Source organism: Hippocampus guttulatus, chromosome 13, assembly GCF_054856545.1.
Source record: "Hippocampus guttulatus isolate MCC_2025c chromosome 13, RoL_Hgut_1.0, whole genome shotgun sequence".
Taxonomy (NCBI): Eukaryota; Metazoa; Chordata; class Actinopteri; order Syngnathiformes; family Syngnathidae; genus Hippocampus; species Hippocampus guttulatus.
The window spans coordinates 6721226-6746288 of NC_141273.1; the positions used below are offsets into that span (position 1 = coordinate 6721226).

The 25063-nt window shown below is 42.4% G+C and overlaps 2 protein-coding genes across 4 annotated transcripts; one reads left to right on the forward strand and one right to left on the reverse strand.

Annotated features, from left to right (window-relative positions):
• The first annotated feature begins 1210 nt into the window (after window positions 1–1210).
• togaram1 (TOG array regulator of axonemal microtubules 1) lies at window positions 1211–24756 on the forward strand. Of its 3 annotated transcripts, XR_015102664.1 has the most exons (25): window positions 1211–1467; window positions 2945–4109; window positions 5537–5603; window positions 5970–6098; window positions 6833–7090; window positions 7178–7455; window positions 7611–7834; window positions 11962–12062; window positions 12148–12312; window positions 12376–12441; window positions 12628–12782; window positions 12871–13018; window positions 13129–13365; window positions 13922–14045; window positions 14252–14357; window positions 14816–15051; window positions 15139–15297; window positions 15760–15886; window positions 16376–16491; window positions 16728–16911; window positions 16992–17211; window positions 17292–17378; window positions 18171–18676; window positions 23663–23768; window positions 24149–24756. XR_015102664.1 is itself a non-coding variant. In XM_086127201.1 (23 exons), the coding sequence occupies exons 2-23, from the start codon at window positions 3075–3077 to the stop codon at window positions 18428–18430; spliced, it is 4482 nt and encodes a 1493-aa protein (XP_085983327.1). In that variant the 5' UTR covers window positions 1211–1467; window positions 2945–3074; the 3' UTR covers window positions 18431–19290. The 3 variants fall into 3 exon arrangements, 2 of the variants coding, with proteins under 2 accessions (XP_085983327.1, XP_085983328.1); XM_086127201.1 differs by lacking the exons at window positions 23663–23768; window positions 24149–24756 and having other exon boundaries at window positions 18171–19290; XM_086127202.1 differs by lacking the exons at window positions 23663–23768; window positions 24149–24756 and having other exon boundaries at window positions 12148–12279; window positions 18171–19290.
• Window positions 19652–24899, reverse strand: ccdc28b (coiled-coil domain containing 28B). The gene is made up of 6 exons (XM_086127203.1): window positions 24750–24899; window positions 23030–23299; window positions 21826–21995; window positions 21441–21595; window positions 20486–20508; window positions 19652–20407 (listed from the first exon to the last, which is right to left on the reverse strand). The coding sequence occupies exons 2-6, from the start codon at window positions 23266–23268 to the stop codon at window positions 20353–20355; spliced, it is 642 nt and encodes a 213-aa protein (XP_085983329.1). The 5' UTR covers window positions 23269–23299; window positions 24750–24899; the 3' UTR covers window positions 19652–20352.
• Window positions 24900–25063: the final 164 nt, after the last annotated feature.

A 25063-nucleotide genomic window follows, 5' to 3' on the forward strand; every position in this document is an offset into this window, starting at 1 on the left:
ATTATAAATGAGCGAGTAAATAGCACACCACTTCCGCTACTTTCAAATTAACAGCAAAACCACTGCTACTTATTTCAAAATAAAAGTATGGAACAGTAATTATGTTAGTAAAGTTTACAAATTTAAAAAAAAGAAACATTTATTTATTTATGTAAACATCAGGATGTGGATAAAGCAATTGTATGTACTGTATTGTAAAAATAATACAACAAATAAAATTGAACCCTGAAAAGATTTATAATTATCAATACGAGTACTCCATCCATCCATCAAGTGTATAATCTTTTCCTCATTACAGTCGCGGTTGTGCTGGAGCCTATCCCAGCTGACTTCGAGCGGTTAGGTGGGGTACACCCTGAACTGGTTGCCAGCCAATTGCAGGGACTACTAGTACTAATGTGAGTAATAGTATTTTAGTTCAGTATTTTTTTAATAATAGTGAATGCTGAATGCACAGTAGCATTTATTTGCCATTGAATTAAAGTGTAGTCATATTAACGATGCTAAAGGGAAGAAATGTTTTCTGTGTCAAGCAGGGGTGGGCAACTTATGGCTTGGGTGCCGCATACTTCCCGCTGTATTTTTTTTAAATCAGGCCCACTGACCATTTAAATGATCATTTTTTTTGTATTAATGTAAGACAAGGTGAGGCAGATTCATTTATATAGAAAATGTCATACACAAGGGAACTCAATGTGCTTCACATGGAATAGTTAGAGGCTACATGTAGAGGCAAAAGAATTTAAGATATTTAAAAGCAAAGCAAATAAATAAAATGGCGTTTACTAAAATATCTAAAAGAATGCACCATACAAAAACAATAATTTGGGGGAAAATTGACTATAGAACTTGTTACACAATAATCATTAAGAAGGATTTGAAGAGCTTCATATAGATCCGGAAACAGGAACATTTTTTCAAATTTGCACCTTTTACTTGAGAATAAATCTCAAGATTCAAAATCTTTGCAGGTCCCCTTATTGTATTTTTAACAAGTTGTATTCTTTACTTTAATGTTTTGTATTGAAAATGGGAATAAAACTTGCACAAAAAAAGATGTTTCACATATTTCGCTTCCCAACGGCGTGCGCGTGCGGCCGTGTGGCGGCGGTAGTGGGTGCACGAACCCGCAGCTCGCGTCACCATGGAAGCTCTCAGTTTGCGACCTGGATACGCCATTTTGCCTCCCAGTGCTTCGGTGTGTGCGGCCGTGCGCGCGTATTGTACGTGTGCATGTGTGTGAATGCTCGAGCGAAGTGTGTGTGCTGCGTGGGTTCCCGTCGATCAAAATACCTCTGTAGCTTCCGAACGTTCAACACTTCACACACCAACTAAACAGAACCAAAATGTTCACGCTTGAAGAATAAGCAGCCCGCTCCGCAGCCGGACATGGGAACGCAGACGACGTAACGTTTAATAGTCTCGACGTAGAGCTGTCGAAGTCGAAGAACCGTGAGACATTGCAAGGTTTGTTTTGTTATTGCTTTGCTTTAACTTTGCTTGCCAGAATCAGTCAGCATTATTTAACCGAGTAGCGAGCTAGCTTAGCACAGTGCACCCAATGATATTAACACCAGCAACGACTCGATATATCGAGTTTGTGTCTTCTTCAGCATGGCGTAGGCGGTCGGTTGTTAGAAGTCCACTGAAGGCACCGTTTATGTTTAAGTGCATGGGCTGCTGCAGTCGGTATTTCTGTTACTTAATACATTGGCATGTTACATTAGAAAGGAATTGTATACATCGGTGTACGTTGTTCTGAGCTATGTTGGTGAGTGGCAACCAGCCACAAGTTGTTGGTTGCCCACGTTAAGGTGCATCGTGTCCTGTCATGCTCTCGTCAATGAGTGCTGCAAGATGATTAGTCTGTCTTCATGATGTTTTTTTTTGTGCCACAAGTTTTCATGATGTACTTTCTTTGTTTTGTACGTCTGCCTCACAGTTCTGAGGTTCGGGGTCGAATCCGGGCCCCGGTCTTACTTTGTGGAGGTGGATGTTGTCCCCTTATTTGTGTGTTATCTGCGAATAATTACTCCCACATTCCAAAAAACGATACATATTAGATGCAATGAAGATGCAAATGATTGTGAGCCCATATCTCACTGAGCAGAGAATGCTTGCGACCGTAGCACATTTTTGGTTTCCTGTCAGGGTTCGTAAAAGGTTGCAAACATGTTTGCAAACAGTTTTACGTGTCACAGGTTTTCCTTGTTTTGCTGGATTCATCGTTTTGCTGAGAAAGTCGTTTTGTAAAACAGTCATAAGCACTTGTCATCAATGCGAGCGACCACGTGACAATGGTTCAATATGTGTTCACGTGCAAGCAATCACATGCATTTGCCAGTGAGATATCTGTACCCATTTTCTACATTGGCTGGCAACAGGAAACAAGGCCCAAAGGGGAAGGCAATGACCCCTCGGTGGTTATTGGGGAGGTGGATGTACATGCCGAGGAAGAACTCCCTTCAGTTTTGGAAGATGCTGCAGACCCGCAGAAATTAACTTCCACATTATTGAAATCCATCTTCAATATTGGACAGCCAAAAACTGAATACTGGGGAAGGTTTGAGCAGCTTTTAATTTGGATTGGGACCATAGATTTGCCTGCTACTCTAGGCGTTTGCAAACATTCCCAAAAGTTCCCAAACATTTCTGATGAATGTTGGCCAATTCAACAATCGGTACCGTGGCAAGCATTGGTCGCTCTGTGAGATATCAAGGCGTGTATGTGAGTACAAATGATCAATTGCGTCTGTTATCTGCGATTGACTGGTGACCAGTTATAAGCTGTCTCTCGCTCCCACAACCCTTACGAGGATAACTGGAATAGAAAACGGATGGATGGAATAATATGCATTTCTTCGCCATCAACTTATGCTTTATTCAATTTGATGACACAAATCCAAATCCTGTGTCATTGCTGATTTCTTTGTTCTCTCCGCAGTAAAGTGGCTGGCTTCCCATCATCAACCACTCAGGATGAAAGCCAACGGGAATGAAGAGGAATATTATCATCCTCTTAAGATTGCGCTTGATTCTTCTCATGTTTGACCACATCTGTCAGATCACCAATAATGATTTGTGGAATAATCTCCCAGGAGTTACACCAGCAACTTCTGGATGCCAAGAATTACCAGAATCGCACAAATGGAGTGGAAGAGCTCAAGCGAATACTCTCGGAAGTGGACTTGAAATTGGTCCCTTCTGACAGCGTGGAAGAGTTCATCAATTTTCTTCCCAGACTTTTAGATGACAGTAATTTTAAAGTGTTTTATGGCACCTTACAAGTTTTAAACTTATTTATTCAGAGGTTAGATGCAAGTATTCACAAATATATTAAACAGATAGTTTTGGTGGCCGTCAAGGCCCTTGGTGATACTCGTACCATCGCCAGGAATGAATACATGAACATGTTTCATCTGATGATGAAAACTGTGGCCCCACAACAAGTTTTAGACCTTGTTATTTGTAATTTGAAACACAAGAATTCCAGAGTCCGCGAGGATGTTCTTAACATCATTATTGCAGCTATGCTCACTCATCCCAGAAAAGAGTTCAACATCCCCAAGCTTTGTTTGGAAGTTGCACCTTATCTGTCAGACAGCAAAAGGAAGGTCCGCCACGCTGCCCTTGAGCTATTTGCAGTTTTTGACTCCTGCCTCGATACAGGGAAGAAACAGCCCCTCACGAAAGCTGTGGACAACGTTGAGCTCAAAGAGGACGCGGAGGGGCTTATGGCAGCTGTACAGGCCAGACGTGCAAGACACGTTCTCCCAAAACTTTCCCCAGAGGGAGTGGTGGAATACGGTCTGGTTGTGCCGAAATCAGGCCTCCGCTGCTCCCCACAGGCTAGTTGTTCAGGAGCTGATCTGGACTGGGTGATGAATGGAGGAAGGATTAGCAGTGCAAGGAGTCACCGAACTGAGCCAGAATATGAGCGACTGTATGGCTACGGCAGTTTAGGATCACTCACTGATGAGCTTCCCTCTCAAAGGAGGATTGTCAGCGCAGGTAAAGGGAAGAATAAATTACCTTGGGAGATGTTGAGCTATTCATTGACTGAAAATAACCATCAGTGCCGCTCCCCCAATGGAAAGTGCTCCGAGCAGGTGAGGTCACACTACTTGCTGCTCAATTGCTGTTATACATCACTCCTTTATCGACATACTTGTGATCGATGCATTCGGGACCAGACATTCGTTGCTGATTCGGAACAATGCTATGCTGGTTCTGGCAAATCCAGTTTGCAAAGTATGGAGGAGTTTAAAATCAGAATGGTATATTTGAGTATTGAATGTTCTTGTATTCTCACCAAATGCTGATGACGATGCTGATGAAAGTGTTGTCACGATACCAAAATTTCGTTTTTGATACTATACCTGCATAAAGTACCTTTGTACCGATCCTGAAAGGATACCATGGCAAAAACTTAAAATATCAGTAAAAAAAATTGGAATAATAGCAATAATAATAGATTTTGATCGTCTACGTCTTGACTAGACGAGTCTTGGCAGCCCTAATACACAGTGTATAAAGTGTTATCTGTCCAGCGTTATTTTCTTGACAATGTTGAAAATATGTAAATATAGATCAATTGTCTGGAAGTGAATTTCTATAGCTTGGCAGGTCTGCATCTGGTGGTGACTCATCTTATTTTAGTTCCAGGATCCCAACAGCTCTCACAGCAGAGCTATCAGACACGTTCTACTCATGCCGTTCATAGATCAGGATGGGGGTGGTGTGTTTCCGGCAGTGTTAATTGACTTAATTCTGTTCTGGGAACTGTTGCCCAGCATTGTTGTGTTCATGTTCATTTCAAGACCTTCTGTTTACCGCAGCGTCTGTTTCCCAGCAACCCCATGATTGCAGAGCACCTCTTATGGGTGTGCGTGCGTGTGTGACAGTGTGTGTGTTCGGCAAATACAATTGGTAATATTACATGGTTAGACTTGTACAACATGGCCTATTGACAGCTCAGGTGTAAAATGCAAGTGCTGGAGTGCTCTCAAGCAAGCAAGCAGGCTGGCTGGAAGTGCAGTACCCAACTCAAACCCCGCCAACCTTTTACTAAGAGTGAGCTGGCAGACGCAAAAAGCTCTCATTACTCTGTTTGTGCTTTAGTTGTTGAAATTAAGGTTTTACAGATTCCGATTCACATAGAAATGGAACTACAAAAATAGACGCCATGTCAAGTATGCCGTTACTCTTTCCACATTCAGCGGACACAAATAGTCAACACACCCTTTTTCAAATGGCAGGTTTTGTGCACCAATTCTATTAGTTGTTTATTTTTTTACTTTCCTATTCTAAAAAATAAAAATTCAGCTGAGTTCAACAGATTAAATCACATTAATGGGGGGGGGGTCAAATGATTTATATTTCTTGTTTCTATTTTAATGACAAAAACGTTCCATTTGAACAGGGGTGTGTAGACCTTTTTATGTCTGGTGTAGCAGAAAATCATTTTGTTTAGCCTGGTGCATAGAATAAACAACCACCCGCCTCTTGTAATCAATGCATCTCTGTCTTTTAACAGGTGACCATGGAAGAAGTTATTCCGCTCACCAGGAAATTGAGTCCGGCGAACTACATATCCACTTTTAGTAAGTGCCGATCCATCTACGTCACACGCTCACATTGATCTGAGGTAACAAGTACAGTTGAATGCTTGTAACAATTTGCTGGTACATATTAAGAGCCTCTTGGAATTGGATTAGCATGTTGAGTCAAAGGAGTCACAAGATCACGTGTTATAGAAAGCGCTGAGAATTAAGTGGCTGAAAGGCACAACCCGAATGAATGAACCCATCGTACTAGACAGTTTGCCAGATATAATGAACGGTAATTATTCATAAAATACAACACACTTTTTGACTTTTACAACTCTGCCTTTCCAGCCCTGTGTTAGTTGCCCCAGTCTATTTTGCAATACTTTGAATAATTAATTTTTTTAAAAATGTTGTCTAAAGGTGCTGCAGAATCACAGACACCCCAAACATCCAGGAGAAGAATATCTCCAGCCCGGCTCAGAAGAAGCGGAAGCCTCAACTTAGACCCTGACATCTTTAAAACTACAAATTTCACTGAGTCAGACAGCGGTAAGGAACCTTTGCCAAAATAATATAGATATAGATATTGTTATCTCGGTTCAACAGTGGAAGTGGAACTTCATTCTGAAAGTTGACCTCATATTTAAAATCACTGCCAGGCTCCATGTTTTCCTCTCAAAATAATTTGAAGTGACTTGACTGAGTTCAATATATGAAGACAAAACCAGCGACGTTGTAGGAGCCTGGTTGAGCAACATCCAATACGGCCACCACATCAATGTCCTGGTCACTGAGTCAATGGGGTGGCCATATTGGATGTGGCAAGTTCCAGTCACACGCAAGAGCCACTCTCGGCCAAACAGGAAATGACGCTGTTCAAAGTTTATTGGCTTGGGCAGTGCCATTCAGCACACTCCGCTGCCCAAATACGCATGTATTGCACGAGGACCTCGTGCACATGTCACACTTCAAACGAGAGGCTATCAGTGATGTTTTGCGTGACCATAAGTACGTTGTCGTTTGAGATACCAGAGATTAACGAATCAATTTTAACGATCAACGAATCAATTGCTGTAAACTATTTGTCCTGCTCATCTAAAAACAGATATTCGTATATTTTGAAGTAATTCTATTGGAATTTTCATTTCTCTGTCATTATTTAATATTGTCTCTTTCGGTGTCACACAGCCAGGTCACTATATTATTAATAAGATATTATTAATATAATGTTTTATATTGAACTATTTTTTTATGTCCAAAAGTGAAAAAAATGTGTCTTCCAGGGTTATCCAAAGGACACATGCTCTCCAGGAATGGCAGTGTTGAGCGCACACTTTCTCTCCCCTCTAACTACACCACACCTGGCTCCTTTCTGCTGCCTTCCTATCCACTGGCTGCACTCCCAGGAGGTGTGCTCACGCCAACACTATCCCGTCGCCATGCCGACTCGTCCCTCTCTATGTCCAACACCTGGCCCAACAAGCGAGAGAACACCCCTCACCAGCGAGAGACCAGCCCCAGGGCGGACGCAGCAGTCAAAGGCAAGGGTTAGCTTGTCAGCTAGCTGAATGTAAAATTAGCTGATCATGGTTTTGTAATGATCAATTTTCTGCCCTCGCCTGCACCAGGGGACCTCTCTAGCAGATGCTCTCCTCGGCCAATCCGTGCCTCCCTAAAAAGTTCTTCATCAACATCGTCATTCCGCAGAATCTTGAACAGCAGCAGGACATCCCTTTCCATCTCACCAGTCATTCCTTCAGGAGAGCAGTTTTATAACAATGACCAAAGGCCCAATGCACGCAGCAGCCCTCAGAATCGGTATCTAGAGAGGGACCTTCAACTAGAGCCTGTGGGCGCTAACACAATACAGGATACTCAAGAAGATGAGCCCCTGGACGTGCAGGAGGTAAACAGCCTTTGTATTTACCTGTCTGAATTCTGTTGATCAATTCTGTGCACCCAAAGTCTTGAGTAAATAGAGTCTGTGGACGTATAATGTATTTTAAATTAATGTCATGCATTCCCTTCCTGTCAATGTTTGCCAATATGATTTGCTCACAGATGTGGAACTCACTGCGTTCGTTGCGCAACAGTGCTGCTAAGAAGAGGGCCAAAGTGAGCCTAAGCAGTTCAGACCCAGACCAGGACAGCCTAGATTGTGCTCTAAGGTCACCCCTTGGTCAAGACCTAATGGTGCACACCCCTCCCGTGCTCACCAGCTCAACCAGCGACAGTGGTCTTTGCAGTTTGAGTCCCACCACCTCCACTGTCTTTGGCATCAAAAGGTACAGTCATCAATCATTTGTTTTTGTGGAGACACAAATTTTATCAATCTTTTAACTTGACTCGAACACCCAGTTTGGAAGCCCAAAGGTGAAGGTGTGTTAGAAGTCTTGAAATAATGCAATACAATTTAGATTGCAGAAGCCTACTCTCAAACAGAAAATTCCAGAAAGGGTTCACCAGACACACAATTAAGCTCTTCCCATGGCCATCTCAGTCCAAGACCTCAACCCCATTGAAAACCTGTGGAGTGAGATAGGTGAATGATTTAGAGAGATTGTGCAAAGAGGAATGGTCGTGGATCCCTTTTTCTCTATTCTCCCATCTTGTAAAACATTCTAGATTAGGTGCTGTTTTGTTGGTAAAAGGGAGCTGTCACAAGTATGAACATGAGGGGAGCTAATAATTTTGGCACACAAGGTTTAATGTGGTCGACTGGTTAGCACGTCCGACTCATAGTGCAGAGGTGCAGGGTTCGATTCTGGAATTCAGACTGCTAAATACAAAGGCTGTTTAACTCCGGCCGTCCTGTGTGGAGTTTGCATATTCTCCCTCTACCTACGTGGGTTTTCTCTGGGTACTCGGGTTTCCTCCCACATTCCAAAAACACGCATAACATGTTAATGGAACACTCTAAATTGTCCCTTGGTGTGCGTGTGAGCACAGATGGTTGTATGTCTTTGTGTGCCCTGGAATTGACTGGCATCCAGATCAGGGTGTACCCCGAAGACAGCTGGGGTAGGGGGATTAGAATATGAATGGATGAATGCATGGCTGGTTTTGACATAAATAATATTTTTAAATGTAGGATTATTTTTTTCTCCCTGGTATATTCATTATTCCTGTCAGGTCCATCAATTTGACATCTAGACATAAAACACAAGGAGGAGACAGGCGACTCAATTCTGGTCCCAGGAGGGAACGAGGAGAAGCATTAGGTTTCAGTTCTCTGCACGTCACCCTCACGATCTCCCCCTTTACCCCCTCATTTATTGGGAAATCTACTACATATGTGTGTCCAATCTAAAGGGTGGGGGGGGGGGGGGCTGTTGAAGACACACTGAACATGTTTGACTATGTGTGTGTGTATGTGAGTGTAAATTACGTACTTGTGTGCAATTGTTAAAAAACATCACGTTGCAGCTGGTGTTGATGGCTCCATCCCCTGTCCAACCTTGCTCCTGTTTAGTCTTAATACTTATAAGAAACCCTTTATTAGTCTCGCAATGGAGAAATTCCCGATTCACAGCAGCAAAGTTATGAAAGGAAGAAGTAGAACAACAAAATATAGGAGCTGCTGGAAAGGCAGCCACTCACGCGGCGCCATTTATCTCTTCCCAACCACGTCCTCGAAAAGGTGGTTGCGTCCCTAAACTGCCACACAGTGCACTAAGCATTCTTGATTATAAATGGGAGTATATAATGATTAAAAGCATTATATCTTTATTAAAAGCATAAGCGTTCTTAATTGCAGGGATAGTCAATTAATGATTGCAGGCATAAGTGTTCTTCTTTGCAAGCATAATCAATCAATCAATCAATCAATCAATATCAATATGGCATTAATAATAACAGTAATAATAAGCGAACGTATGATAACTAAAAATAATCAATCTATCATTCCCCCTGTATTTCCTACATTTGCTCATATCATCACACAGAACCTTCCTGTCGGTCTTTATTCAGTGGGGTTATGATGTATATGCAAACATAGGTACACCCAGGGGCCGCAAAGAAATGCAAATGTTTTAAAACAGGCAATTTGTAAACAATATATATATATTTATTTATTTATTTTTTAATTGGCGGGAGGTAGATGAACAGGTCGCCAGCCAGACGCAGGGCACAAATAGACCCACACATACTAGTATTCCAATTGACTGGTTGATTTTGTTTATTATTATTATTGTAACGATCCATAGCAGCTATCGATCGTTCGAGAGGACCGAAAGAAAAACAAAAGAAAGTCACTCGCGTTCTGCATTCGACTCTAGTCATTCAATGAATCCTCACACCGGAGGCCATCTCAAACACGTTCAATGCTTCAAACAGTTACAAACTGCCCGTCTCAAAACAACGTGGGCTTACTTTCACTGTGGGCCATTACTCATTGCTACTACGATTCTTTTCATCCAAAGAAATAAAGAAAACGCACTTTTGTGTTTGTTTTATATTTTTAGAAACACTACTTTGCAACAAAAAATAATAATAATAAATGCTCGCACTTGTCCGTATTTTATTCAACGAATTATTCGCCACAATTTAACACGTACTGTAAGCAATTAATTCCGCCGAAAGAGCTGGAACCCTATGCACATTTACACTTGATAAAATGTTTTGCGAAGAATTCGAGCGCACCCATTTGTACCTTGTCACTTAGTTTTATATTACTGAAATTCACGATGGTCCTTAAAAACGATTTGAAGGCAAAACTTGATAGAACGAATGCAAATGAACAAAGCTCCCCCCGCCCCTATTTCGGCGGAATCAATGGCTTGTTTTAATTATAGCGAATAATACTGACGAATGCTACCACTCTTATATAAAACCTCGTTGATATAACTACAAAAAAACCCCATAAACATTTACATTTCTTCATATCTTTAAATTAAAACAAACGTAGTAATGTCCCGCTCCCTTCACTCAATGTGTCAGGGGATACGGATTTTTTTTTTCTCGGGGTTTTAAGCACTTAGGCACAACCCCGGCAAGCGGCTTGTTTCGTCGTCGTACATCGACTCTTCACATATTTGCAGATTACATTTACACGGCACTCTTCACTTACAAACATAACGACATATACAAGTAGCCCACGGAAATGTGACCAGCGCCGATGACGGCATGTTGACATCGTCGTCCCCGCGTTTGTCAACACAACACGTCATCGACGCCACAGTGATTGTCGCCTTTCGTGGAGGCGCTTTTCAAACAGTCCCCCTTGAAGCCCGTCTCAAATAGGTGACGCTTGGAAACCTGCGCTCGATGTAGGAGTCGACCTTTGTTCACGTACAGGGCTTGTTGAATTAGCGCCATCGGTGGTGTTTACGAAGAAAACCCAATTCATGTTTTACCATTCAGGATTCGGGTGGATTTGAGCTGACGCTCAAAGTCGACAGGTACTGTACATCGGTCGCTCTAGAATTGAAATACAGTACAAACTAGCCACCAATATTAGTTAAAAAACGGGCCATTCATTTTCTGTTTGTTTTTAAGATCAAGAGGAAAATAGGCAATAAAACATACAATTTCATTCGTCCAGCTCAACTATCAATAGAAAACATTTTTCAAAATATAGCTGAATGAATCTTGCTTTTTCAGTTGTTACATTTTATTTTAATAAAATTTGATTTTAGTCAAGGGCGGCCCGGTAGTCCAGTGGTTAGCACGTCGGCTTCACAGTGCAGAGGTACCGGGTTCGATTCCAGCTCCGGCCTCCCTGTGTGGAGTTTGCATGTTCTCCCCGGGCCTGCGTGGGTTTTCTCCGGGTGCTCCGGTTTCCTCCCACATTCCAAAAACATGCATGGCAGGCTGATTGAGCAGTCGAAATTGTCCCTAGGTGTGAGTGTGGGCGTGGATGGTTGTTCGTCTCTGTGTGCCCTGCGATTGGCTGGCAACTGATTCAGGGTGTCCCCCGCCTACTGCCCGGAGATGGCTGGGATAGGCTCCAGCACCCCCCGCGACCCTAGTGAGGATCAAGCGGTTCGGAAAATGGATGGATGGATGGATTTTAGTCATACAGTGGTGGGCCGCAAAGCAACACTTCGAGTTCTTGCTCAATTGTACATGCAAACTGTGTTTGCCATACTAACTGGTCAAGAATGAATGTTCAAATGTAATTAAGAAAAGCTGGTACAGCAATGTGTTTTTTTATTTTTTATTATTTTTTTGATGGGAGCAACCAGAAATCAATTTTCTCTCTCTCTCACACACTTTTCTACTGAATGGCTAAAAAGATTTTAGTACCTTTTTGTATTGTTTGATAATTCGCGTTAGTTTGAGGGGAAAACCTAGCATTGATTTCTTGTTTAGGATTTTGGTATACTGTATTTAAGCCAGTGTCAAGGGAAGCGGTGGCAAATGCAAATTTTTGAATGTGCAAGGTCCACTAACTTTTCATACCTATTAATAGTTCCGGAAGCATGGCCTCCCCAGGAGTGAAGCCTCGAATTGGAAGAGTGCCTTCTGCAAACCTGAGGTCTTCTGTGTCCATGGACTTTAGCAGCCTTCCAGGTAGGGGTCAGTAGTAATGATTGAATCAGACGTTTTATGGCTTGAATTTAATTATTTACGCCTATTTTAATATTGCTTCTCAAAGGACTATCTCAGAGGAATGATTTGTCATCTGAGGCAGGCGTTGTTGGGCAAAGAGTTACTTATTCCAGTGGAACAATCAGAGCCAGTGAAGAGGCGACAGTACCTTCTCCTCCATTGGTGAAACCATTGTTAGGTAAATCATTCAGAGCCGTCAAGTCCACAAAAGGTAAGCCATTGGAGAAATGACAGATTTCAGGGCTATACTGAATTGTTGTTGTCGTTTTTTAAGGATCTCAAAGCAATGGAAGCAAGAATTCGCCAGCCATAGACATGCCTGAGGGAGTCATTGGAAGAGGTGGGTGTACATAATCATTAGTTTTGCTCTTTTTTTTTTTTTTACTCAACCGAATGTTGTTTTCTTTTTTTGTTTGTTTGTTTTCCATGGTATATTTCCATTACATTTAAATTGGATCCTCACAAATTTGTACAATGGAACGCTGGTCACATAATTTATCTGCAAATGTCCCCTAATCTGTTTTAGGCGTGTTTGGTACCGCAGCATCCTCCCCTCGTTTGGCTTTGGCCTTGTCACTGGAGCAGGGTGATTCAGTCACCAAACCCATCGCTGATCCTTTGGGAGCCCCCCCGGTTATCTCTGGTGACCACAGGGGCCGTGACAATTTCTATCCAGATGAGGTAACATTTGGCCCTATTTTTCAGATCACTACGAGGCGTCCGCATTTGTCACAGCAGTGCCTGTTATGTATTTCCATTGCACGAGTAGGTGATGAATATGAAGTCCATGCGGGATAAGATCCAGCTGAAACATCTGGATCAGCCTGAGGAGCAGTCCAATGAAAGGGACAAGATTCGGCACCGTGTCCGACAGATGCTCTCTGCCTCGCCCAATGAAGAAAATCCCAATAGTAAAGGTGTGACATCTCTAAACAGTGTGACTGTATCAGTAAAAAATGAGAATTGTTTTTATGCAGGCAAAAATGTCGACATATTTTTGACATATCAATGATGATCTCTGTTTTAGATCTGCATATGAATGGCAGTACAATCACTTCTTGGACAGAAGACCTCACCTCGGATGGTTCATCATTAAGTGTCACAACCTCAGTCAGTCCACCAGCACCCCAGAGCCCTGTCAAGTGCCTCACTCCACCCCATCAACCAAGCCCCCCCACAGTGCCTCCTAAACCCCAAAACCTGTCCCGTATGAGGAGGGCGCCCAGCCTGAACAGAGCACGCCCCTCGCTCTCCCACAGCTCAGGTCAGTGGGGTATCAACATGCAATGAGTAAAAATGTCCACAACATGAGGTACACCTGTACAATCTTTGGCTTTCGAAACCTATTCATTGTCACACGCCACAGTACAGTCATAGTTTCATGTTCACACACACACACAGTCAATCTACTGTAACAGCAGAAGTGATGACTGGCATTGAATTAACAAACACCCTTGACTGTTTCTCAGACAACAGAGAAGTAAACTCTGTTGCAGCAGAATTTCCCTGTGATTCGGCAATTGTATCGAATCTCATTCCATGTGCAGGTTTACCTATTGTTGTGGCCCGGGAGTTTTTTTCTTTGTTGGTTGGACCTTATATATTGTTTTTTAATGAGACATTTAAAAGCAATGTGGTCCCTGGAATTGGCATGTGTGCTCGACCATTAAAGGTATTGGAGCGTGAGGAAATTGTATTGATGTTCTTTCTATTGTGCACTGTGGCTCATTTTGATAACTCATAAATCCATCACCACACACACATTGCTTGTTCTGAGCCTTGTAGGTCTAAGAGTCTTGTCTTGGATGGCCTTTTTTCAGATGAGCTGTCCCCCGTTACTGTGGGCCACAAGAAAAATGTCTCTCAGCTTCCTGAACTGTGTCCCTTTTCCAAACCGGACCTGGCGCTGATGCACAGCTTCGACTTGCTGAGTTCCACGCACTGGTGAGAAACACAACTTCTAAGAAAAACCCATCCCGTTACATTGATAACTCAAGAGCAAAGAATCATATTTATTGTTATAAATACCGCATGTAAATTTCTATGCATTTGTATGCAAACTACACATCACATTGACTATCAATGGCTCTTCAAAGAAAAATGTTTGTCCATTATGTGAGAATGCTTTCCCCTACTGTTCTGCCTTTCAGGGAGAAGAAGATTGAAGGTCTTACGTTTCTACGCTCTCTGGCCCAGTACCACTCTGACACACTCCAGGGCCGGCTTCGTGATGTCTGCCTATCGCTCATTCAAGAGGTAACAGCATTTATGTGAAGTCATGACAAAGTAATCATATAGTAGAACTGCCAAAGTCAAACACAATCCCTTGCGGGAGGCCCATTTACTTCAACAGTATTTTGGAAACAAATAATAGAAATGAATATTGTAAATGTGTCTTTCAGGGTCATAATGTTGTCATCACAGTCACCAACTCTGTGGGCTATTTTAACTCACATTTTAACATACTGGTCTTAAAAAAATAGTTGAGCACCGCATGTAATAAACTGCGGGAAGTCATTTCAGTATGAATGACAAAGGCGCCATTCATAGATGAATCGATTTACACAACAAAAACAAAGTTTATTGTGACGACAAAGTGAAACCCTGACAACTTTCAAGGCCATTTTTTTTGGTTACATATAAAAAAAAAATGCTACCTTCAGGGACATTCAACTTTGTTGTTTTCCTATAAGTATGAAAATCTCCTTATTCAGGTGAAGAACCTCAGGTCGGGCGTGTCCAGGACTGCCGTGTGTACATTGGGTGACCTCTACATGCACCTGCAGAAGGCAATGGACCAGGAGCTAGAGGGGACCGTTAAAGCCTTGCTGCAAAAGGCGGGCGAAAGTAACGCCTTTATCAGGCAGGATGTTGATGCTGCTTTAGACAGCATGGTGCAGCACTGCACTCCAACCCGAGGCATTCATGCGCTGCTCTCTGGAGGACTTGGGTCAGTATGCTTTCACCACACACAGCACATATGCCGTTTCTCAGAATCTGGAATTGGGATCTTAAAATAATTTGCTTTTGCTGTTAGTCATCTCAATGGATTGGTAAGGAAGTGCACTGCCCAACACTTGGCAAATTTGGTGGAAAAGGTCGGAGCCGCTCGCCTCCTTTCTGGAGGTAAAGATCTAATTGAAAGAATCTTACCTGCAGTCACCAAGCTGTCACAAGACTCCTCGCAGGAAGCAAGGTATGCCTGATGACTTGTAGGTCTGTTTAGGTGTACAAAGACTTGTAAAACTTGTAACCGTGCATCAATACATCTAACCAGTAGTCACTGTGCTATTTGATGACATCATGTGTACCACGCTAAACAAGGACCATAGAAAGCGGGGGTGAGATTTGTCTCGGGGGATTAGAAAATGATCGACACCTGTTTCTTGCCTGAAAATCCATGTACATGTCTGAGGATCTGGACTTGACAAAGACTCGTTAATCGTTTAACCCTTATCAAGTATCAAGTACAACTTTATTGTCAAATGTGCTGTATATGCAACATACAGCACAGATGAAATTTCTTCCCTCTCACAACATACAACAAGAGGAGCCGCTGCGGGTGCCCGCGCCGCCATCAAAAGAAAAGTGAACATAAAATGACAAAATATTGCAAGACAAGACATTAGACACAGACAATCGTGCAATCTTTCCTTAGATACCACGGCCGCCGAATGCTGCTGTGTCTGTCCTGCCACACAGACTTTGAGAAGATCCTGGAAAGAACGATTCCCTCCAAAGACCTGCAAACCACTAGAGATACCATTTTAACTCTAAAGACAAAGGTACAACTGTAATTAATACCTTCAAAACCAAAACAACATCTGCTATCTCGACCTTCCCCTGATGAAAGTACGCACGGAAGCTAGTCCCCCACCATCACCCCCTCCCTCATACATTCCCTTGTTTCACCGTCTTCATTGTTTATGTCTTGTGACCTGTTGTAACTGTCATATGCTTGTGCAGGAGTTTTTTGCCTCACTCAAATTATCCTCAAATGAGGGTAGTTCGAGCGTGGGGTTTTTTTTCTCCCCCTGTCCCTCCCTTGTTTCTGACTTTTAGGTTGAGTGAACGCTGGCGCGTTTTGGCTGCCGCTGCTCAACCCGTATTATTTTGTGTTTTTTGTTATTGTTAAGTGTCCTTGGGTGTCTTGAAAGGCGCTTATAAATAAAATCTATTATTATTATTATTATATTAAAACACCATTGCTGTGTTTAATTTGAGTCTTAATCCTTTTTTTTTTTTTTTTTTTTTTTTTACGGGGGTGGTGTTAGGGGCTTGGCGAGATGCCGCAGGACACGCAGTCAGCCAGGGGCAGACGCTCCCTCCCAGGCAGCGGTACAGTCCGAGCCTTGTCTCTCACCAGAGAGCCACTCTACCACCCCATCAGGTAAGCGTGTTTCTACTTAACCAGTACAAAAAAGATCCGTTTCACATAAATACAGCGTAAGGACAAAAGTACTTTTGGCCGACACACCTAAAAGATAATGACGACTGAAAGCATAGAGCCGTCTTAACTGATTTACATCAATCAAGAGAGACGTCTAGTTTTGTACACATGTCGTGTACAATTAAAGGCGAGGCTGGCACTAATACATCACGCCATGTATTGTGCGTCCTTTCCAGAATGTCCAACAGTAATTACAGCAACAGATCTCAGACACAGAGTATAGCGGACAAGAATGAATACATCAAGCACATAACAGGCCTGCTGGGCTCCAAGGACTTCCGAGAGAGAATCAAAGGAATGGACCAGCTCGTGGCTGACTGCCAGCACAACCCGAACATTGTCACCCACAATATATTCCCGGTATGGAGAAATCTCAGCGTAATCATCTAAACGTGAACATTGAAAGCAGACTTTGGCCTCAGCTCTCCCTTTGTTTTTAGGTTTTCGATGCGCTCAAGGCCAGGCTGCAGGAGGCCAACAGCAAGGTCAACCATTACGCCCTTGAGTCGCTGCAGAAAATCATCCCCTTGATGAGGGACAATTTGTCTCAAGTAGTGAACATTCTAGTCCCAGCCATTGTGGACAATCACCTGAACTCTAAAAACAACGCCATCTACTCTGCTGCTATTGGAACCATTGATGCCCTTATGGTCAACCTTGGTATGAATCCGCATCCCATTAAAATGTTAGAATTTGGTTCACTTTCTCCAGTTAACGGTATCGCTATATCTTCTTGACAGATAACAGTCTCCTCCTTCAGCCTTTCTGCACTAAGGCTCAATTTGCAAGCGGCAAAGCCAAGGTGGATCTTGTTGAGAAGGTTGCAGGTAAATCTGTAACAACTGCTTGACTGGCTTTGTTGTTGTTGTTTTACTTTTCCACGGCATTCGTACTTCCTGTGTGTGCTGCAACTACAGGCTAATGACATGATGCTTTGACCCTGAACTTGCAAAGATTTGGTTTACGTCATCACTGGCGTCTGTGGACAAAAGTTCAATACTTGCATGTTAGATACTTTTTTTTATGTAACCAAGTTGCCCCGTGGAGTCAGTCGTGCTAAACATGTCCATAGACATGGTGCCTGCCCATTTAGACAGACGGAAGAAAAAACAGATCGGTAGGAATCATGATTATTCTACAGAATTATCTCTACAATTAGCGTGAAATAACAGTGGACTGCGTACTATTACCAACAGTAATCTATAACACGGATGAGTAAAACATAGTATATGAGTATATGAATTCTGTTGATATACATATATAGTGGATGCATAATGTTTCAATTGTGCACAAAGTCCTTAAAATAATGAAAATGTTGAGTTTGGGGGCAAAGTGAATTGACAAACATTTACCCAAATTATGCGCTTCCAACAAGCAAATATTTTGCCTTACCTGTAAATTATTGAGCGGTGTGTGAGAGGGCTAGTAATGCTGCAAGTAGATTTATGTTTTGAATCAAAATCATCTCTGAGCTTTTTTTTTTTTTTTAATGATTTGACATAGCTACTGCAATGTATTGCAAAGGATTTAACAGACACTCAAGCTACGGCTAAGGCGACCCCCATTTTGAGTGGCGGGGCGCTAAAGCTCTTTTAACCATCTGGTCTTTGTAATTCCAGATCTAGTGAGCGAGCTTTACCCTCGCAAGCCCCAAATGGTGGAGCTGAAAGCGCTGCCCCTGCTGTGGCACCTGCTTGGTACGTCGAGCCACAGCGGCACCATTCACGGACGCGGCGGCAGCGTGCGCGCGGCCACCGCCAACCTGTGCGTGGCTCTTCACGCCCAAATGGGGGCCGGCCTGTGCGAGTGTGCTGCATCCCAATCGGCCAACGTCAACAAAGGGTTAAACGAGGTTCTGAAGTCCGCCTCCAAAAGATAAAAAGCAAGCGGTTGGAGACCATACAGACACAACGTTGACCTTACTTACTTGAAGACATAGAGATGTTCGACATTTCTTCGTGCCTGCACTTTTCTCCCAATGAAGAGAAAAGTCCTCAACGATGAGGAACTTTTTACTCTTTTCTCAGTGATATTTCTTCCTCTGGTACAGAAGCTTGGAAGTTTGCAACATCCTGACACCAGGTCCTGCTCCCAGACAACACTGCTCTCTTTGCACATTGACAAGGTAGCTCATGATGAATGCGAGATTTGCATATGAATCAGTCATTGCTTTACTTCATCTGCTGAACACGAACCACAAACCAGAGAGCCATTTGCAGAATGTAAAGTTATAATGCACAAAAAGGACAGACAGGGATCTGAAAGTTGTATCGTGTTTTAGCGGTGTCAGAAAATGTCCGGTGATATTTTTTCGGATTTATGTGGCTGTTTTTTTTGTTGCCGAGTCATCAAAATGAGATTTATCATAGTACAAGATACTTCTGTACAGCTGGTTATGTATTTGCACAGTATTAGTTTCTTCTGTAATCATGAGTCCCATTTTTTTCTGTCGTGTGACCCTTTTAAATCTTGTTGATGTGCTGCAGACTGTTTTGTTTGCGTGACCCATTTCTCTGGAACGAGACACACGCTTCGTAATAGCTAAGTGTGTATTGATGCCTGCGTCAAGGCTCTTGAAAAGGACTTTGGGCTGACTCCCCTTGTTGCCGGAGAAACAAAAGGCACAGATGGAGGATTCGCAGTACAGTGCCAGTCTTCAAGTAGCCTTTTAACGCCTTTGATTGTTAAATTATATTCAACATATTTGGAAACGATGATAAAGACAGATTGATATCTAAATATATACAGTACATATATAAAGTGTTTTATTTCTGTAAATCGAACTTCCTGTGCCTTTTTCGCAATCCATGCATAATAGCGCTCACTGCCCACATCATTTGGTAGTGCTATTTACCTCAGTAAACGTATCAGTGTTGATAGATTGACAGTATACTGTTGTAAAATGACAATATTCAATTTATGATACAGCTTGGGTACTGGTGTTGTTGTGGCAAGTGAGTATCAAGTACACGTGTTTGAAATTGGTTACCGATCCACAATTATGTATGCTGGTTTTGCAAGTTATTTTGTCAGCGGAGGTTTAAAAAAAAAAAAAAACTTTCGGTCGTGTGTTACTTATCACAGTGAAAGCTGAGTTCAATTCCAAGAGGTAATCCCACGTGTTGTTTATTAATAGAGTCACAGGCGAGAGAAAAAATAATTGGTTGGGCAAAGCAATAACTTGAACTTGCCTGTCGGGGAGCACATTTGTGATCAAGCAAAAACCCGCTCCTTAAATTTCCGAAACTGGAAGTAGCTGCCATTTTGAATCCCTATATAAAGACACCGTATACACATCCTACTGAAACCCCAAGACAATACAGAGAAATTATAATGACATTTATCCATGAAGTCATAATAACGGGAAATGTGAATCCCAATATTGAACAGGTTACTTAATCAAATACCCAAGTTCTACATTTGCTCTTCCATGCAGTGAAGATTGTCCTACATTATTACACCCGGTTCAAAACATTAGCAAAGATATAAAGCGTCTGACTGAACCACAATGTGAATTCCAAGGGTAATGTGTCCCCAAAACTTCAAAACGCTGATGAAATGTCCTTTCGAAATGCAAAGTACACTCATTAGATTCAATCATAGGAATTCCGTCTGTCAGACCTTTTCTTGTGCCGTGAATGAATTTTGGTATAGTCATTTGTTGCTGCGCCTTCAGTGACCCAACGGAAAAGTACCTTCCCTCTTTTATGCGTTCATCGTGTTGCTATGGCAACCCCGTGGCGTACGTCCATGGTGACCGGGTCTGCTGGGATGTTAACGGCCTCTCAACACCTCACTTAGTCAGGGAGCAGATGTCTTGGGCAGATCCTGGTTCTCAGCCAAATGGAGCTTTTGTCTGAACACGTACATTAAAGATTACAAAAAGCGTTCTGGGTATTTTAAAACTGAGTAGACCCCAAAAAAAAAAGGATACATTGAGGTGCTGAGCTCCTCCAGCTGTAAGATGAACAGAGACAAAAGAAAGTTAGACGTGCGTAAGTGGGAACTGAACCTGACACTGATCCTTAATGCCGTACTGCATAATTTGCCTGCTTGTCAATATTTCCATCTCATGCCATTTATCAAGACAAGCCTCAGCCACAATTGTATCAAATGAGCTCACCGCCCCGGCACAGGGAGGTTAAACGGACAACTAGAATGTTGTTCTGGGCAGATTAAATATTTCATGAGCTTTCCATGATGGCAAATGAACCGCAGCAACAGCCCAATTGTTATTTTTCTGGGGCATGATTTAGGCACTCTTGTGCACCCACATTGTCTCAATTGTTTAATTTTAATTCAACTCCCGCAAATATTTTTTTTTTCACATTTGAGATGGACAGGCTATAGGACACATGAATGGCTGCAAAAAGTTTGGTAATAATTTATCTTGGTCTCATTTTTTTTATATCACAAAACCCTTTAGGTGTGTAGACATTTTAGATTACTGTATTTGTTTTTTATGAAAGACACCAGAAGCAGGCAAGCACAAGACACCGACAACACCAACAACAATTCTCTTGAATACGGCCATGGATGAAGAATATTTTTGCGTCTCCAAATTTGCGGCATCATTGTCATTCATGCTGCTCAGCTCACATTCCATGTGGCAGTTTTTTCTGCCTTATACGTCCCTAAAATATGAATCAATCAAAATTTCAACCGCGGTTGACTTTACCCCTCTCTCTTACAGTATTTCTTTTTAAAAATTATTTTTAACATTCATAGAGTTTGAAAAAGAATTACATCTCTTTTGAAAAGTAAGGAGCAGAAAGTACAGATAATTGTTCTCAGATGTTGGGATTAAATGTCAAAAGTCCACATAAAAATAAACACTCAAGTAAAGACCCGATGCTGGAACAATCGATCGAGTTCAGTTTTGTGCTTACGTTGCCGAGCAGGCGCTCCAGGTTGTGGTCGGAGGCGCACTTCCTCTGGTCCTCGGAAAGCTCCTCCACGTGGCTGTCCATGCTGAAATGAAGTCGCGCCAGCTTCTCCTGCATCTCTCGCACATGCTCCAGTTGCTCAAAGGAGCACACCTTACCTGTGCCACACACACACATGCACACACACAGCTGTGGTTACGTGTACTTTTTATTTTTTATTTTATTTTTTGTGCAAAGAGACAATTCCAGCACGGGTAAAAAAAAAATTACAATGGAGATTGTTGATAAAAGTTTGCTTGGAACGTTTCGATTGGTGCCATGCCCCAGATTTGAGATCCTTTATGTGTGATGAGCTACAGGCATTAGAAGTTGCTGAAATTCATCTCACCAAAAGCCTGCAGTTTGCCCGAGTGGAAATCATTGAGGAGGTTCAGAAGGCCTCCCTCCATCTCCCTCACATCGGACACATCGGTAAGAAAGGAGTGCTGCAGGGGGGACGACTGCATGACTTTACTGGGCCCTGCAGGTTGAGGGGCCCTGGGCTTTTCCTTGTGGGCCCTGCAAGAGTCACAAAAACTTGAAAGATTGGACTCTCCGAGGTTGTTTACCATTGTACAATCAAAGGTCAGAAACGATTGGATTTGCCCTCTTCTGTACGAATGTAATTGTGTTGACTATTGTGCTCACTGGTAATGACAACAAATCACTTAAATTTGTTTGTCCCATTTTTTTTAATGCCATATTCTCTTCCTGACACAATCCACTTGCATTTCATCCCATCTTGGAATGGATGGTGGTTCAAGATCTAACATGTGCGCCTTCTGCACGAAAGACATCAGCAGCAATATAACTGAGCAACGTTTACAGTAAGTGCCACCTAAAAATAAATATCAACATAACCAACATCAAAATACATGAGCATGGGTTTATAAAATAATAATCTTCCTGAAAGTCATTATAACATGCACATTTTGAACATCTACAGTGCGCTCCAATATTGCGGTAAAATGTAGCCCACTGCATTTAAGTTGAACAAAAAGTGTACCTAAATAAAGGTTTGAAAACAATTCTTAAGGATTAAATACAAATGTATTGAAGTTATTAGTAAAATACAACTGAACTGTAATTGTCGTCTTTTTTTTTTTCTTTCAGTACACGTAGAAGAGGGAGCCCGAGCACCGCACTTTGAGAATCGCTGCACAATCACATTTGCTATTTGCGGGGGAGAGGGGCAGAAGATGGCAAAAATCCATGAGAAATTAATGCCCCCCAACCCACACACACTGACATACAGCAGACTGTACTGTAATAGCCATTAAATGCCACAAGATAGCAGCACGTTTCGCCTAATGAAGCACACTCAAATATTTCTAAAAAGTTCCCTAAATACTCTCAAATATGAATATATGAAAATAAAAATGAATCAATTATTCAAAATGCATTGCATATGTACACATTTTTAAAAAAAATGTACCTGAATAAATGTTTGCAAACAAACACTTCTAAATTATTAAACACATATGTACTGCACTATACTTAAAAGTTAAATGCAACTGAACTGTACTCATACCGGTATGTGGTAGTATACTTACCTGGTAACCTTGGGTGGAGGCACCACGCCAGCAAAGACCTCTTTAGGCTGTCCCGCCGCTCCAACAGACCTTTTGTACTTGCCTCGGTTTTTGGGGGAAGGGGGCTGCGGCAAGCCTAGAGAGAAGGTGGCACTTTTGCTGGCGGGCAGGACGGAGACCTTGCGTGGGTTGATGGGGGGAGGAGGCGGCTGTGGAAGGGACACTTTGGGGCTCCGCTTCTTGCGCTTGTCCTCCATCATCCACAGATTGCCGGCTTCTTCCTGTGGAGCTCTGCAGATGGTTGTTGATGAGGCCATTTAGTGCATACATGTGTGTGCAGCCAGTCACTGGCACAGGGCCCATCTACTGTAACTGAGGGGTCTGCAACATGCGGCATGTGGCTTTTTCATCCTTTTCCTCTCTGGGTCTTTGGAACATAAATAATGAGTATTTCATCCATCCATTTTCTATTCCGCTCGTCCTCACGAGGGTTGTGGACGTGCTGGAGCTTATCTCAGCCGTCCTCAGGCAGTAGGCGGGGTATACCCTGAACTGGTTGCCGGCCAACCCCAGCACACACACAATCATCCTCACCCACAATCACACCTTGGGACAATTTTGAGTGTTCTATTAACCTGCCATGCATGTTTTTAGAATGTGGGAGGAAACCGGAGTAGCCGAAGAAAACCCAGACAGGCACGGGGAGAGCATGCAAACTCCACACAGGAAGGCCGTACCTGGGATCGAACCCTGTACCCTGGTTAGTTTTTAGCACCAATTGACTTTGGTCATTTGAACCCACAACCTCTCTTTGCTTTTCGAGGGTGCATTCAGCTGTGTTGTAAATGCTTTCAGATGCAGTGGTTTTAGCTGTGTGAAGCATTGAGTTGCCTTGTGTATGAAATGTCCTCTAAACCGGTGCATTGCCTTGTCTTCCTGAATGTGCATTATCAATGCTAATAAAAGCTGCGTATTTTCAAGACAGCGGTGGAAATTCAAAAATACACCGTTTATTCGAAAAAGTATTTAAAAAAAATACTGTAGTCTGAGAAAAATATATTGCGGGAATAAAAAAAATATTCCCGCAATAATACTCCATCCATCCATCCGTTTTCTAATCTGTTTATCCTCCTCGCAAAGGTCGCGGGCGTGCTGGAGCCAATCCCAGCTGTCTTTGGGCAAGAAGACCCCAGTTCGAGAACCACTGAAATACAATACCGTACATGTGTCTAAAAGTCCTTTCAAATAGACCGCATGGCATGACTTCAAGCGGTGGAATCAATTCTTAGAACCTTACATCATCAAGCACTCATTTCGTGTAGTGCTGTTTGGCAACCAAAACACCGACTGTGTTACGTCACTATCAAAAACAATAGAAATATTATCATGAGGATAATTTTCTTGTAAAACGTCTGCAGCCATATCTACTGTGGGTTAACCCATCAAGAGTGCAATTTTATTGTTAGACATCCTAATGCGATTAGAAAGATGTCACCAATTCATCCTATAACATCCACCGAAGTCAATACAAATAGCAGTTATCTGACGGATTAAACATCCGAAAGAGTACACCCACAGAAATTCTTCTTTGCAATCCAAATATTTGCCACATTTTAGAAATTCAAGCTTATATCTACCGTTGCTTGAAAACCATTGTCCTTTGTTTCTAAATGCATTGATTACAATTAAAAAAAAAAAAAAAGACGCATGTGAAAACATCGTCTTGACAAATGCCACTTACCGAATCAGTAACGCAGCTGGGAAGACAATGGTCGCGCCATCATATTTCCCATCTGTCAATCACCACATTTGGGCGTGTATGGCTAAATAAGCAGGTTTAATTCATCCTCGAAGCATCCGTAGAAAGGTTGACACGTTCAATCGTGGCTGAGATGAGCGACCATCTGCGCAGCTGCAGCCTTCGGCACTCTTAAAGGGACAGTACGCCTAAAATTCTTCTGGTTTCGCCTACGCTGTCTGACAAGCATTGAGCAGCTATTGTATTTTTTTTTCCTCTGACAGCATGATGTATGCCATCAAGTATGTCGATCTGTG